Below are 16,226 nucleotides of genomic sequence, written 5' to 3'. Positions count from 1 at the left end.
GGTAAAGAATCCATCTGCCAGTGCAGGAGACGCTAAAGACATGAGTTCGATCCCTGGGCTGGGAAGATCCCCTGGAGTAGGAAATGAATTTTCTTGACTGTGACCCATAGTCAAAGTAACTTTTTACATCATGACCCAGAACTCTGTGTGTTTGCGTGTGTGTGTGTGAGAGAGAGACAGAGAGGATGAATAGAAAATCTTTTAACTTAAATAAAATGTTTTGTGAAATCATACATTCTAAGTGTGATCTGCTTTGATCCCTTCCCACCAGCTCCCCACCATCATTCTGAATGCCCTTCAGACCCCCTAAATTCATTTTCTGACTCATAAGTGGGTTGTTATTTATAGTTTGAAAAACACTGCCCTAAATAGTACCTAAGCCTAGCTGTATATGCTATGTTCTGGGGTTGCTTCTGATTGGAAAAGGAGTTACAAATGAAAATTTTAAGTGTTTATTACAAAAATATCCTCTTAGCTGATACTACATATAATTGTGAGTTTTAGCAGCATCTTGAATTTTAAGTAAACTATCATGGATTTCCACTTGAGAGTGGTATTTGTTTGGGGAAGAAAAAATCAACCCCATTTTTTAGAAAGCTTATGTCCTCATGGGACTTGGTGTTTTTCAGATCAGTATTTCCCCTTCCACTAAGTGCCCTCTGACTTTAATTTTCAGTTCCTGGGACACTTCCTAGGCAAGAATGCGATGTAGATCAGGTATTATCAGAAAGTAAGAGTGTAAGGGCAAGAATCGTGCTCTTGGCCCCTATCAAGTTTAAAACCTCATCAGATTTTATGCTTTTTAAACTTTTTGTTACTCAATAATGGGAATTTCCCATGGTGCTGAGAGAGGTGCTAAGATACTTGAACCTTAGTGCTTAGTGCTATTGAATTAATTTGTTTTAGTTTTCTAAGCACATTTCTAAGTTTTACACTTACTGCCTTCATCTTGACCAGCCAAGTCATTTGCACAGCTAGTAACGTTATTCGTGGTCTCCCGATGCAGCTTGTGTTGGTGTGCATATGCACACATAAATTTATTTAAAAGAGTTAATAACTGAAAGTCTGTAATTGTGGAATGGTGATACTGGTGAACAAACGGCAAAAGGACCTATGAACATCTGTATCTTTGGCCTTCATTTTTCCAAAGCTATCTGAAACAGATCTTTATTATTTTTTCCCTAGGAATATTCAGTGCTACTCATCACATAAGCAGCTGATTTAGAGGGTCTACTGAATTCCTTATTCCTGGAATACATATCGTCACAAATTTAATTGATAATGTGAAAAGAAGGTACCTGAAATTTGGCAATTGGAAATCAAAACAAAGTATAAAACTCTTTTTTTGGTGATAAACAGCAGCCATTTCTTTAATGTTTGTGTCCAATTTACAATTGCCAGTGTGTCTGCCTGTAATACAGTGTACCTGCACAATAAAACCGATTGCCACCAAATCCCCATTGCTTTACCCTCCCATCTTTTACTTGTATATTCACTGATGAGAAAAGCGAAGAAAAAAAGATGTGACTCTGTTGGTCTGTGCTCTAATAGCAATTGCACTGTGTGAACACTGTCTGCCCACTGGGGAAAGTTCCTATCTGCTGCTGCCACAATATATTCATGCTGCTTGTGAAGTACAGGGAGTTGTTTTGACACTGGCACCCATTGTAATGTACAAACTGTTGTTAATGGATGTATATGTAACAGATTTTTGTATTTTATATGCAAAGTCTTCATAGAATCCTCGGCAATATGTACTGAGCTAGCGAAGCATGTGATAGTCTTGAAAGAAAAATCTTTCTGATGCCCAAGGAGATACTAACTGGTAAATAAAAGCTGCATGATCAGTTCTTTGAAGTGGTCCATTAATTTTTACCGGTTCTCTTGGAAAAGAGTTCAACTTCCAAGACATTGCTTTGTTATTCTTTAAAGACCAAAAAAGGTCCTACTGCCTGCCATATTCTGAGTGACTTCTAACCAAGCAGAAATTGTTGGCTTAGGTGTCTGGGAATTTCAAGGCAAAATAGAAACAGGCAAGACATCTGAATAATTGCTGTCAAATACCTGGAGAAATGCAATCATTGAAAGATTAGATTTTTTGATAAAAGTAATCCCTGATGCAGTTCTGCTTTTGATCAAGATTAACATACCTGGCTATATACATAAAATATCAGAGATTTGGTTTCATGCTATATTATAAACGGACACCAAAGTTTTAGGCTGTGGAAGATAGGCTTGAAGGTGAGAGATAACTTGCTGTTTCTCTCATAGCAGATAACAAGCCTTAGATGCTCCCTTTTCTGTTGTGCTTTTCTTTCTTTCCTGTCAAGCTAGTTCCAGATGAATTGATTAGAATAACAATTGGGTATTTTTTTGAGAGGAATGTTCACAACAGGAGATATGAAAATCACTAAAGGAAAAATCTCATTGTTAAAGCAAATATACAGCGAAAGTAGTAAAGCAACCCTTTGTAAAGCTAATAGGAAGGTTAAAAGAAGTAGTAAAATCATCTAAATCCACAATAAATAGTTAAGGGATACACAAAGCAAAAATGTAAAATATGTAAATAGTAAATGTGGAACGGGTAAAAATGCAGAGTTGTTAAAATGCATTCAAACTTAAGGGATCTGCAGTTTAATCATGTATTTGTATAGAGTGCTAGATATAAACATAATGACCACAAACCAAAAAGTATATAATAGACACCCATACAGAAAAAAGAAATCCAACCAGTACTAAAGATAGTCATCAAATCGCAAGGAAACAGAGCTAAAGAAAAAGGAGACCAGGAAGAGCTACAAAACAGCAAAATATCAGCAGGTACAAACCCATCAATAATTAAATGGACTGAATGCTCCAGTCAGAAGACAATAAAAGTGGCTGGAGACAAAAACAAGACTTGTAAGTGAATAGCTGAAATATTCATAAGAGCTCAAAACTGAAGACAATCCAAATGTCTCTCAACTAGTGAATAAACCATTGTGATTTATGCAGTGGAATACTCAGTACTGATGACTATAAACATAAAGTACTATGCTAAGTGATGAGGCTGTTTATTATATAATTCTATTTATATGAAATTCCAGAAAAGGCAAAACTAGTGACAGAAATCAGATCAGTAGTTTGGAGGCATAGGATCAGAGGAGATTGCAAATGGGCACAAAATAAGGTCTTAGGTGTTGGGAGTGTTCTATATCTTGGTTATGGTCATGAACCAAATTGTGTTTCTAATGTATTTAAAACAGCTCTCCTTGTCCACAAAATTAGATTTAACCCACTTAATTTGGCGTAAGAACCATTTATGATGTCATTACTGCTTAATTTTAACAACTTAAAAATTTATGCTTCTACCTGATTCTTGTCAATCAAAACAACTTTCAGAGGCAAGAGTGTGCTAAATGAGAAGTTCTATGTTTAGAAAATAAGGCTTCTTGAGACCCATGTTCACCATTAATTCCATTGTGTGCTTGGAATCTGGGGAGAAGCTTCCATGGACCATTTGTGCTCACAGAATTCCATCTTGAAAAGTATGCAATCTAGGTGCTTTTAGGTGTTCTTTTTTATATTTAACTCCCAGTATAATACTTTAAATCCTTTGACAAAATAACGATCTGTTTAAATCCCTGGAGAATATTGATTCACAAAATGTGTCCTATCTTTTAATTAGTTTTACCAAAGGTTTTAATTTTGAGATCAGCCCACCAGTTCTGCCCCCAGCTTGCATAAACTCCTGTGCAAAGGAAAACAGTCTCTAATCCAAAATTCTTATCAAGTTCCTACTACACGTTCTCACAAATATTACCCTTAAATAGTCTGAGTTCCTGACCTAGACTCCATGGGATATAAGAAAATGACTATTGTTTTAAGGCACTAAGTTATGGTTACTTTGTTATGAAACGATAGGAAACTGATACTTCTGATAGTAAATTTTCCTACTATGTTGGAAAGTCACTTAAAATCTACTAAAGGTGATGTAAGCATGTTATTTCACATATCAGTTTTCACTCCTAATTATATACTCAGACTTGTACCAAAAGATACACATGCAGGTTTGTAACAACATTGGTTGAAGTAGCCAAAAAGTGAAGCCAATTAAAATGTCTAGTGTCTAAAAACAGAATAGTGGATAAAGTATGTTGTGATCATAAAATAGACTATGCTATAGCAATAAAAAATGAGCAAACAGCAGCCACATTCATCAACATGGCTCTTGCAAGCCTACTATGGAGGGAAGGAAGAAAAATGTGTACTGCTTAATGGCATAAAATCAGTAGGTGATGTTCCATGTGTACTTGAGAAGAATGTGTATGTGGATTTGTATATTTTGTTGGATGGCATGTTCTATAGATGGTGTTAAATATAGTTGATTTATAGTGTTGTCAGTCTCCTATATCTTTATTGATATGCTACCTAGTTTCTTTTTTTTATTTTTAATTTTATATTGGAGTATAGCTGATTAACAATGTGGACAGTTTCAAGATGGACAGCAAAGGGACTCAGCCATACATACACATGTATCCACTATTATCTAGTTTGCTTTTTGAGATTTCACTGTTAAATTCTTCAACTATTACTGTTGAATTGTCTAGTTTTCCCTCTGTCGGTTTCTGTTTTAAGTGTTTTGGGGCTCTGCTTTTCATATGTATATATATAATTGTTATGTTATGGCAACAAAAGATGAGATAGAATGCGTCACCATTACAGTGGACATGAATTTCAACAAACTCTGGAAGATAGTAAAGGACAGGTAAGTCTGGCGTGCTGCAGTCCATGGAGTCCAAAGAGTGGGACATGACTTAGCGAGTGAATAACACCACCAAACTGTTATGTCTTCTTGATGGATTGACCTTTCTATCATTATTAAAAATGTGCCATACTTATCATTATTAAAAATGGGCCATATTTTCCTGTTTATTTAAATGTCTCATTTTTTTGTTGAAAACCGGACATTAAAACATTATATGCCAAATCTGGAAATCAGATTCTCCTCCCATTGCACAGTTTGTTGCCAGTTGCTCTGTTCTTTTTTAGTTAGTTCCTGAACTAATTCTGTAAAGTCTCAGTTCTTTATTGGACTTGATCACCTAAGTCTCTGTTCAGTTAGCCTGGTGGTCAGCTAATGATTGGACAGAGATTTCCTTAAATGCCTTGCAAACCACAAGTTCCCCATTCTGGCAACTACTCCTGTTCCTCCATTAGCCACAGCTCCATTACCAAAGACTGTTGTGTTTATATGACTTTTGGGGAATAACAGAGGGAGTAGAGAATAGCTAAGACCTGCCAACAGCCAATTTCTTATATTAAAATTCAATATAAGATATCACTGTTTTAATAGATCCTTAGCCTTCCCTCTCAGGAGAAGGCAATGGCAGCCCACTCCAGTACTCTTGCCTGGAAAATCCCATGGACGGAGGAGCCTGGTAAGCTGCAGCCCATGGGGTCGCTAAGAGTCTGATACAACTGAGCGACTTCACTTTCACTTTTCCCTTTCACGCATTGGAGAAGGAAATGGCAACCCACTCCAGTGTTCTTGCCTGGAGAAGCCCAGGGACGGCAGAGCCTAGTGGGCTGCCGTCTATGGGGTCGCACAGAGTCGGACACGACTGAAGCGACTTAGCAGCAGCAGCAGCAGCCTTCCCTCTCAGACCCTCATGGCTCGGTCCATCTTCCCCGCTTTGTTGAGCAGCTTCACCACCTCATCGTGGATGATGAACACGAGGGCAACCTCCAGGTAGGCTGCCGCGGGGGGTGGTGCCATTGTAGATTGCCTTGAGCCCCTCACCCCTCACTACCAGCGAGCAGCCGTCCCGTGTTTGGCCACGTGTTCATTCACGTGTTCCTCCACGTGTTTAGTGTTGTTGCGCCTCCAGGCCCTGTAACTGGGTCTTGATCTCTTGCAGAGGTGTGTTCCCGAAGCCCCTGGCTGCGCTCGCGAGAGCTCGAAAACCCGGTGGTCGAACTCCAGCAAGCCCCTGAAACCGCCGACCACGGGGTTTTCGAGCTCTCGCGAGCGCAGCCATGGGTTTAGGGGAGGTCTGGTCGCGGATAAACTTCATCTGGATGGTCGCTATGGGCGCACAACCACCATGGCGTCGGCCTTGTGGGCGTCGCCGCCTCACAGCGGCCGGCCTGCTGTTCTGCGGTTCCTGGGCATCTCATGTGTGGGTGCTGAGGGACGCAACCGTCTTGGATCTGACGGCCGGCTGGAGCTGTAGAGCGGGGAGGAGGCCTCGGTGCAGCGTGGGGCACCTGGGCTGCGGGCGGACCTCCTGCCACACTCAGGACCGGGCCATGCAGCGGGCATAGGTCTGCTCCTGCATCATCACGCACCCTGTGGACAAGGTAATGCGAACTGCCATCTGAGCACTAGGCCAGCTGCGGAGACCTGGCCTTGATATTTTTGAAAAGTATCAGGCTGGTTATTTGGTGGAGTATCCCTCAGTTTAATTGACTACTTTTCCCTTATGATTATTATTATTTATTTTTTATTTTAAATTAGTTTATGTATCTATTTTTTAACTTTACAATATTGTACTGGTTTTGCCATACATTGACATGAATCCACCATGGGTGTACATGTGTTCCCCTTCCAGAACCCCCCTCCCACCTCCCTCCCCATGCCATCCCTCCAGGTCATCCCTGTGCACCAGCCCTGAGCACCCTGTATCATGCATCGAACCTGGACTGGCGATTCGTTTCACATACGATAATTTACATGCTTCAGTGCCATTCTCCCATATCATCCCGCCCTCGCCCTCTCCCATAGAGTCCATAATACTGTTCTGTTTATCTGTGTCTCTTTTGACGTCTCCCATACAGGGTTATTTTTACCGATTAACTAAATACCATATATATGTGCTAGTATACTGTATTGGTGTTTTTCTTTCTGGCTTACTTCACTCTGTATAATAGGCTCCAGTTTCATCCACCTCATTAGAACTGATTCGAATATATTCTTCTTAATGGCTGAGTAATATTCCATTGTGTTCCCTTATGATTAGATTCAGGTTATGTACTTTTGAGAGGAATACCTCAGAAGTGCTATTGTGTTCTCAGTGGAGGCACGTGGATATCAGTTCAGTTCAGTTCAGTCACTCAGTCGTGTCCGACTCTTTGCGACCCCATGGACCACAGCAAGCCTGGCCTCCCTGCACATCACCAACTTCCAGAGTTTACTCAAACTCATGTCTATTGAGTCTGTGATGCCATCCAACCATCTCATCCTCTGTTGTCCCCTCCTCCTCCCGCCTTCGATCTTTCCCAGCATCAGGGTCTTTTCAGATGTGTCAGTTCTTCACATCAGGTGTCCAAAGTATTGGAGTTTCAGCTTCAACATCTGTCCTTCCAATGAATATTCAGGACTGATTGCCTTTAGGATGGACTGGTTGGATCTCCTTGCAGTCCAAGGGACTCTCAAGAGTCTTCTCCAACACCACAGTTCAAAAGCATTAATTCATTGGTACTCAGCTTTCTTTCTAGTCCAACTCTCACATCCATACATGACTACTGGAAAAACCATAGCCTTGACTAGATGGACCTTTGTTGGCAAAGTAATGTCTCTGCTTTTTAATATACTGTCTGCTGCTGCTGCTGCTAAGTCGCTTCAGTCGTGTCAGACTCTGTGTGACCCCATAGACAGCAACCCACCAGGCTCTGCTGTTCCTGAGGTTCTCCAGGCAAGAATACTGGAGTGGGTTGCCATTTCCTTCTCCAATGCAAGAAAGTGAAAAGGGAAAGTGAAGTCACTCAGTCGTGTCTGACTCTTTGTAACCCCGTGGATTGCAGCCCACCAGGCTCCTGCGTCCATGGGATTTTCCAGGCAAGAGTATTGGAGTGGGTTTCCATTGCTTTCTCCGTAATATGCTGTCTAGGTTGGTCATAACTTTTCTTCCAAGGAGCAAGCATTTTTTAATTTCATGGCTGCAGTCACCATCTGCAGTGATTTTGGAGCCCAAGAAGATAAAGTCTCGGAGAAGGCAATGGCACCCCACTCCAGTACTCTTGCCTGGGAAACCCCATGGATGGAGGAACCTGGTAGGCTGCAGCCCATGGGGTCGCGAAGAGTCAGACACGACTGAGCGACTTCACTTTCACTTTTCACTTTCATGCACTGGAGGAGGAAATGGCAACCCACTCCAGTATTCTTGCCTGGAGAATCCCAGGAACAGAGGAGCCTGGTGGGCTGCCGTCTGTGGGGTCGCACAGAGTCGGACACGACTGACGCGACTTAGCAACAGCAGCAGCAAGATAAAGTCTGTCACTGTTTCCACCGTTTCCTCATCTATTTGCCATGAAGTGATGCCATGATCTTAGTTTTCTGAATGTTGAGTTTTAAGCCAACTTTTTCACTTTCCTCTTTCACTTTCATCAAGAGACTCTTTAGTTCTTCACTTTCTGCCATAAGGGTGGTGTCATCTGCATATTTGAGGTTATTGATATTTCTCCCAGCAATCTTGATTCCAGCTTGTGCTTCATCCAGCCCAGTGTTTCTCATGATGTACTCTGCATATAAGTTAAATAAGCAGGGTGACAATATACAGCCTTGACATACTCCTTTTCCTATTTGGAACCAGTCTGTTGTTCCATGTTCAGTTCTAACTGTTGCTTCCTGACCTGCATACAGATTTCTCAAGGTCACATGGATATATGTCCCATTATTGGTGATGTTAAGGTATCTGCTATAAAGCTATTACTATCTTGTTTTTGAAATTAATAAGTAGTTTGCCACAAGATACTTTGACATCATGTAAATATCCTGTCTCTTATCCAACTTTTGCTTGTGCAACTATGATATTTACATTTACCTGCAATAACGCTTTACCTATGATAATCTATTGCTGTAACAGCCCAATCCTTGATTGATGACTTTCTAACTACATCGTTCTTCCATGTTTATAGTTTAACATTCTGCTGTAAGGAAGACCCTGCCTTCTTCCCTTCCTTCCAAAAGAATTCATGCACTTATTCCCTTCTATGGATTACAATCCACTTTTACCATTATTTACTTTGATGCTCAAAATAATCTATCCCAGACCTGGCCAATGGGAGTCTCATCAAGTGGGCTCCTAAAGCCCTTTGAAATATCCCAGTTGTTCTTTGCATACTTTCTTACTGTTCTAGTGCAATAAGTCACTGCAAGCTAATCTTGTCCTTTACCTGCTCTAGCCTTGACATCAGCCATTTCTCTAAGGAGCTATGTTTTCTTTTAATTGAGAATTGCCTTTGGAAACAAAGGTGTGGGTGGGGGTGTGTCTTTTGTTTTAAGGCCCTCTCAATATGTGTAACTGAATGATTTTTTTTTTTTTAAGTCGCTGAGCTGAGTCATGTTCGACTCCTTGTGATCGCATGGGCTATGCAGTCTATGGAATTCTCTAGGTCAGAATACCGGGGTGGGTAGCCTTTCCCTTCTCCAGGGGATCTTCCCAATCCAGGGATCGAACCCAGGTCAGTTCTCTGGCATTGCAGACAGATTCTTTACCAACTGAGCTATCAGGGAAGCCCAGTTGAATAAAAGTTCTGATCATTTGTTGGGACAAGTGGCTTAATGAGTACACTTTCTTCCTTTAATCTCTGAAAACTAGGGAGCAGTTTCACAAATGAAAAAAGATACATGTAGTTTCACAAGTAAAAAAAATACAGGTTTTAGAATTTTAGGGCTCTCTTTTCTCTATACACTGTGAAGTTCTCTGTAATCTTTCAAGAAAAAGCTCTTCATTGGCTAGGTTGGACAGAGAGGAGAAAGAAAATTCTGTTTTTATGAGTTCTTTGAAATTATTTTGAGAGAACTGTGGTTCACTCTCTGTCTCAATGTTTAAAAGTTTCATATAATTGGATCTTTGGGACTTTATCCCTGAAGGATCTAAAGTTTCAAACCTCTGCATGAACTTTATAGCTGCTGAACTTTAAATTGTTCAGGGACAACAGGTATTCCCCCAAAACAACAGATCATTTAAATTTGCATAGTATTTCAATTGTTATACCTTGGCATTTTTAGTTACTGAGGTAACAGTCTATACTTCTGAAAGAAATGATTTGCACTGTTGACTTTTGTGGAATATGTTTAACATTTTAAACATGGATGCGTTCATTCTTTCTTGCACATAGCTAAGTTTATGATGTATGTCATAAACAATATTGTAACTGGCTCTGGTGATAGGGAATTCAATTTTTCTTGGCTACTATTTTTAAACAATAGAAGATATCAAGTCCCAGGCAACTGAGCTGATTTTTCATTCTTGAAAAAACTGTTTTCATTGCTAGTCTTAAGAACAGTACAAAAACCTGTTTTGTTGAAATCATCTCCTGCAGTAATATAATAAAATTTTTGTAGGAAATTTGTTAAATATAAAATCTGGTAGGGAAGTTCCTAAGAAGTCATCTCTTAACTAACAAATAAACAAGAACTAACTACTAAGATGTAGAAAAAATGAAGCTCTTAGGAAGAAAAGCAGAAACTCTGCATGCTCAGTTACCACAGAAGGCAGTAGTACTGACAAATATTCCCTAAAATACTCAGAGTATTCAGGATTACTGATAATGTTTGGACCTCAGTGTAAACTGTTGGAGGTCTGATAACTTAAACAGAAAAAAAACCCCGACAGGTTTGGTAGTAGACTGGATATGCGATACGGTGAGGAAGAGGTCAGAAATAATAATGTAATATAATGAAAGGTATTTGACAAATATCATGCCCCTGTTATACAGCCATGATATAAGGCATTGCCCATGACATTATTATTTTCACCATCACATTTAGGCCAGGTTTTTAAATACGAAGAACTGGAAGACAAATGATAATATTGACTAACAAATTAGTGATGAGAAGGTGAAGAGTGAATTGCTGCAAGATAAACCATATAACTGAGGAATTTACCTGTGAAAGGATGAGCAAAAATAGGATGCAGTTTGCATATGTAGCATGACAATGAAGGGAATTTTTAAGAACAGTATATTTGAAAATAGAAAGGAAGGAACGAGTGGGGAAAGGAAAAAGATTGATGGTGATAAAGAGCAATATCAGTGCATAAGCAAGGTAAGTTAAAAAAAATTTTTTTGGTTAATATGAAATGTAGAAACAAAAGAAATAAAACTTAAGTCTCTTGTAGATAATTAAATGATCTATAATCTTTTTCTGTTATATTCACTCATCTGTTTTATCTTTTAGATTCCACTGTTAGTGATGTCATGCAGTGTTTGTCTCTGACTGATTTTACCAAGCATAATATCCTCCAAGTTTATCCGTCTTGTTGCAAAGAAATTTTAAGAGAAGTTTTTTAAAGGGAGTTTCATTTCTGTATTTCCTGAATCTTCATGTGTTTTAGTGTATAACAGGAGTATTGCCTGGGTATAATTTTTAGAACAATTTACATACTCACAAAGATATGGGTCCCTATACTGAATAAAACTTTATAGTGGATGTAACAGTTTTTAAATGAGGTGGGTTATTTTGCATGACTTGTAAACTGGCTCTTACACAGAATCAGAATGGGTATCTACAACGCTACAAACAATGTCACCATTTTTGAACCAGATGTATGGACCTCCAAGCTGTTAGCTGGAAGATCATTTAGACCCAGAACTTCATAGATATTAGTTTAAAATTCATTTACTTGTTTCTTCCAAGAATTCTCATTTTCTTCCAGTGAAGATCGTTACTGATTTTTATTTTTACAAATGTGCTTTCTTTTCCTCATTTATTGGACTTACTTTTCTAGTTAGTGCTCAATAATATATTCATTGTTCTTTCATATTTTTCATTACTGAGTACTTTAAACTGTTTACTGAAAGCCTGCTGTGTGCCAAGGAAAAGATTATGAGCTGAGACTCACATATTAAATTTGTTTATTCTTGTTTTCAAATTCACTCTTCTCTAAATTTTGTTTTGAAAGAATCAACTTTTTATGTAGATCTAACTTGTTTCCCCTCCTCTTCAATCAATAGATGCATTGCCCTGTGACTTCTTGTGGTAAAGTTGTGTTTTTAATAGTGGAAATAAGTGCAAAAGTGTTTTCCTAAGTCAGTGAACATTATACTTTATCCATCTGTTTTTGTCCTCAGATAAAGTGAATAGAATCATATTAGAATAACTACAGGTAAAAGGAAGCAAATGCAAGGGGAAAATCTCACCAGTTGGAGTTTCTTTTTCCTGGAAGGTTTTTCTAGATACCCAAAGTTAGAGATTGTTGTCTTCATCTTCAGCCTTTTAATGTATCTGATAACCGTCTTGGGCAACGGCACTCTTATTTTAATCACCATCGTAGACTCACGCCTTCAGACTCCCATGTACTTGTTTCTTGGAAATCTCTCTTTCATGGATATTTGTTACACATCTGCTTCGATTCCTACTTTGCTGGTGAACTTGCTCTCATCCCAGAAAACCATCATCTTTTCTGGGTGTGCTGTACAGATGTATCTGTCCCTTGCCATGGGCTCCACGGAGTGCGTGCTCCTGGCTGTGATGGCGTACGACCGTTATGTGGCCATTTGCAGCCCGCTGAGATACCCCATCATCATGAACAGACGGGTCTGTGTGCAGATGGCCACCATCTCCTGGGTGACGGGCTCTCTGACAGCCCTGCTGGAAACCAGCTTCGCCCTACAGATACCCCTCTGTGGAAATCTCATCGACCACTTCACGTGTGAAATTCTGGCAGTGCTGAAGCTGGCTTGCACACGGTCCCGGCTCATGGACACAATCATGCTGATGGTCAGTGTGCTCCTCCTGCCCATTCCAATGCTCTTAATTTGCATCTCTTATGTCTTCATCCTTTCCACTATTCTGAGAATCCGTTCAGCAGAGGGCAGAAACAAAGCTTTTTCTACCTGTGGTGCCCACTTGACTGTGGTGATCTTGTATTACGGGGCTGCCCTCTCCATGTACCTAAAGCCTTCTTCATCAGGCTCACAAGAAATAGACAAAATCATCTCGTTGCTTTATGGAGTGCTTACCCCTATGCTGAATCCCATAATTTACAGTTTAAGAAACAAAGAAGTCAAAGATGCGGTGAAAAAAGTGCTGGGCAAAATGTACTCGCAGCAAACACAGGAACATCTCTGACTGTGTGTCCGTGATTTTTTCCAGGGGGCTGTTCTTGGCAGAACTCACCAGAAAAATTCAAGACAGTATACTCACGCTCAGTAAACTAACTTGTGCTTGATCTTTGTCATTTAACAGTTGTGAAATAGGTGTATATAAAGTGATTGCCTATGGACGATAGTGGGTTCCAATTTGCATTTAGTAGTGATTTCTGACTTTTCTGTCTTATGGTTGTGAGAAGTTTGGGGATATAGAGTCATCACACGTTTGTTCCAGAAGGGCGCTTGGATGAATTTAGAGTCTGTAAACTCTGATGCCAGAAGAAACTTGTCTATCATCTCTGCCCTAAATCCTTTCCAGAATAAAGTGGGAGCATAAAGAAACAAAGACACGATGGCCTTGGTTTTTAAGCAATGAAACAATCTTTGAAAAATTAAAATACTTGCTCATCATTGCACAGTTGTAAAATCGGAACTGTAACCCTCATCCTTTGGGTTTCTTCGCCAGAGCTTGTTCTACATGCTGAGTGGCTCTCTAACTACCCTTCCTCATTGAAAACCCCTCATTAAAACTCTTGACTTCTTGAGTAAGCTTGTAAGGCCTGCTTGATTTGCTCACTTGCTAACTTTGCTTTTCCAGGCACCTAGCTACACGCACAGCCTCCGTGTGTCTGTCGGTGCCCCACCCACACTACTGATCAGGTCTTTGTGTGTGTGTGTGTGTGTCTTTTTTTCTTCATTGGATGATTGACTTCACAAAGTCATGGATTCCTGTTATTTTGTATCTTTTATGTTTACATAAGTCAGTAAACTAATGAATTTATCATCTTTCAGTTAGTCACTGTATTTGAGAAGTAAGTACCACTGGTGAAAATCATGAAGAGGAAACAGCATGGGCAATGAGGTCTGTTGCTTTATATATCATCTTAAAGTGCTATTTGATAGTAGAATTCTATTAAAGTAGCAGAGCTGGATTTTAGAATGAATTTTATGTCTCCTGGAGTTAGCTGTCATATTTGTGATACCAAATATAAACAGGAAGAACCGAAGTTACAGAAGTAGCTGAAATCTTTGCTGCAGAGAGTGAACTATGAGAATTTGAAGACAGAGACACTGAATACCCTTAGTAATTAGTATATCAGCTTTGACAAAGGGAACTGAGCAAATTGACATGAGTCACTGAAGCAGGTTATAAATGACCCTTATGTCAGAAGAGGACCCAGGATGGAACCTAGGCAGATATCTCCCTAGTAGCTCTTGGCTAAGAGACTAGGAGTTACAGTATTACAGCCATATGTTACCTAAAGTTGCTGTGAAAAACAACAAGTCAATATAAATGTGTTTCATATATTACAGGCAGTACTAAAGGAAATTATTGGCAATTGGTACAGTCTGTCATTTGGATTAGACTCCATATCAATCAGTTTGGGTTAAACTCCATCTCAGTTACAATCCTCAATTTTATGGAGTCTCAGGGGAGGGATTCTTGTCAGGTATTAAAAAGAGGAATATATTTGACAAGAAGGTAAAACCACCTCTGACAGTCAGTTCCTGAATGATTGGTGACATGATCAGGTTTATGCTTTTAAAAAAAAAAATGAATCATGTCACTTCCCATTTAAATCCCTTAGTGGCTTTTTATTACCCTAAAGCTTGAAGTCCTTAAGATGACATGCATGGACCTTCATAATCTGATTACCCACCATTTATATTCTTTGCTTTGGGAAACTCAGATTCCTTTCCATCTACAAAAGTGTTGTGCTGTGTCTTTTTATTGAAAGCATTCATCAAAATTTATAATCTGATGATAATTTGTGAGTTTGCTTGTTTAATATTTCCCTCACTAGTCTGTAGGTTCTTTGAGACAGGGCCCATATCAATTTCATTTACCACTGGAGACCCAGAGCTTAGCGCAAAGTCTGGCACAGGAAAGGCATCCAGTGCATACTTTTGTGAAGGATCAAGTGCTCAGTGAACGTCTGTTGAATACAAATATGCATATAATGAACTTTTGATGGCTGTTCAATTAAGTACTTGACCATTTCTGTAGTGAGAGAGATGAGAATGTCAAAGGTGGCTTCTGGGTGTCAAAGAAACCTGATATGTCATTAACTGACATGGGGAATACTTGACCAAGTTTAGGGGTTGAAGGGAAACCATGAGTTGTAATTTAGACATGTGGAATCTGTCACGATTTTGAGATGTGTAAGAGATGTCAAGGAGTCAGTTGGATATGCTGGTTTGGAATTAATGAGAAAGATCAGCCTGGAGAAATAAACTTGTGACATATTTGCATACATATAGAATAATTTAAGTATTGAAAATGGTTAACATTAACTAGGGAGAGAGTATACAGTGTGCAAAACACTGAATATTCATTGGGAGGACTGATGCTGAAGCGCCAGGACTTGAGCCACCTGATGTGAAGTGCCAACTGATTGGAAGAGACCCTGATGCTGGGAAAGGTTGAGGGCAAGAGGGTAAGTGGGCAACAGAGGATGCGATGATTGACACATCATTGACAAAATGGACATGAGTCTGAGCAAACTCTGGGAGATAGTGAAGGACAGGGAAGCCTGGTGTGCTGCAGTCCATCGGGTCACAAAGAGTCAGACACAACTGAACGACTGAACAACAACAGCAGTGTGAAAACTGCCTAAGTGAAACTAGGGAACACTAATATTTAAAGCCCATCAAATAGGAAAAGCCAACAAAGCGGCATTGAAAAAGAGCAACTTCTAAAGTAGGGAGAGGGCAAAAACCAGAAGACAGATTCCAGTTTTGACCAAGATTAAGTAAGCCCTCTCCACCCTGCTTTCCCACCAAATGTAATAAAAAACTTTAGATAGAAATGCATGGAGCAGTCATCTGAGGGCTCTGAAAAATGAATGGTACCATGTATACCTGGGAAGGAAACTGGAATGCAAGGCATCAACAAACTCACAGTGAATTTTTTTTTCTCTTTTTCTTCTCCACCGTCCAGCATCTCTTGGTCTAGACTCAAGGGCAACCTGAAGCCCAAACCTACACACTGGGTTCAGAGAGAAAGATAGAATGAGCTCCAAGGGAAGCTCCCTTTTGGTGGTCTGAAATGAGAAATGGGGGAGCAAAGGAAATTTACTAATTAAAAAAAAAATTATCTCTTGCCCAAACTCCCAGGCAATTTTGTGGTGACAGTGGCAGCACCAGCA

At 39.7% G+C, this 16,226-nt stretch overlaps 2 protein-coding genes across 14 annotated transcripts in view; both read left to right on the top strand.

Moving 5' to 3' along the window:
- The first annotated feature begins 5,956 nt into the window (after positions 1 to 5,956).
- LPAR1 (lysophosphatidic acid receptor 1) overlaps positions 5,957 to 16,226 on the top strand; it is a 406,496-nt gene continuing 396,226 nt past the window's right edge. For 9 of the 13 annotated variants that reach the window (XM_081574148.1, XM_081574072.1, XM_081574156.1 and 6 more), the window contains exon 1: positions 5,957 to 6,342. The gene's annotated coding sequence lies outside the window, so the exon portion shown is untranslated. The remainder of the gene's footprint in view (positions 6,343 to 16,226) is intronic. The other 4 variants (XM_081574093.1, XM_081574103.1, XM_081573982.1 and 1 more) reach the window with 2 other exon arrangements.
- Positions 10,067 to 16,165, top strand: OR2K2 (olfactory receptor family 2 subfamily K member 2). The gene has a single exon (XM_081574268.1). It carries the CDS (start codon positions 12,107 to 12,109, stop codon positions 13,055 to 13,057), a length of 951 nt encoding a protein of 316 aa, XP_081430394.1. The 5' UTR covers positions 10,067 to 12,106; the 3' UTR covers positions 13,058 to 16,165.

This window comes from Giraffa tippelskirchi, chromosome 1 (assembly GCF_054371585.1).
Source record: "Giraffa tippelskirchi isolate mGirTip1 chromosome 1, T2T-mGirTip1v1.2.pri, whole genome shotgun sequence".
In the NCBI taxonomy this organism is placed as follows: domain Eukaryota; kingdom Metazoa; phylum Chordata; class Mammalia; order Artiodactyla; family Giraffidae; genus Giraffa; species Giraffa tippelskirchi.
This window is presented reverse-complemented; position numbering and strand designations above follow the sequence as displayed.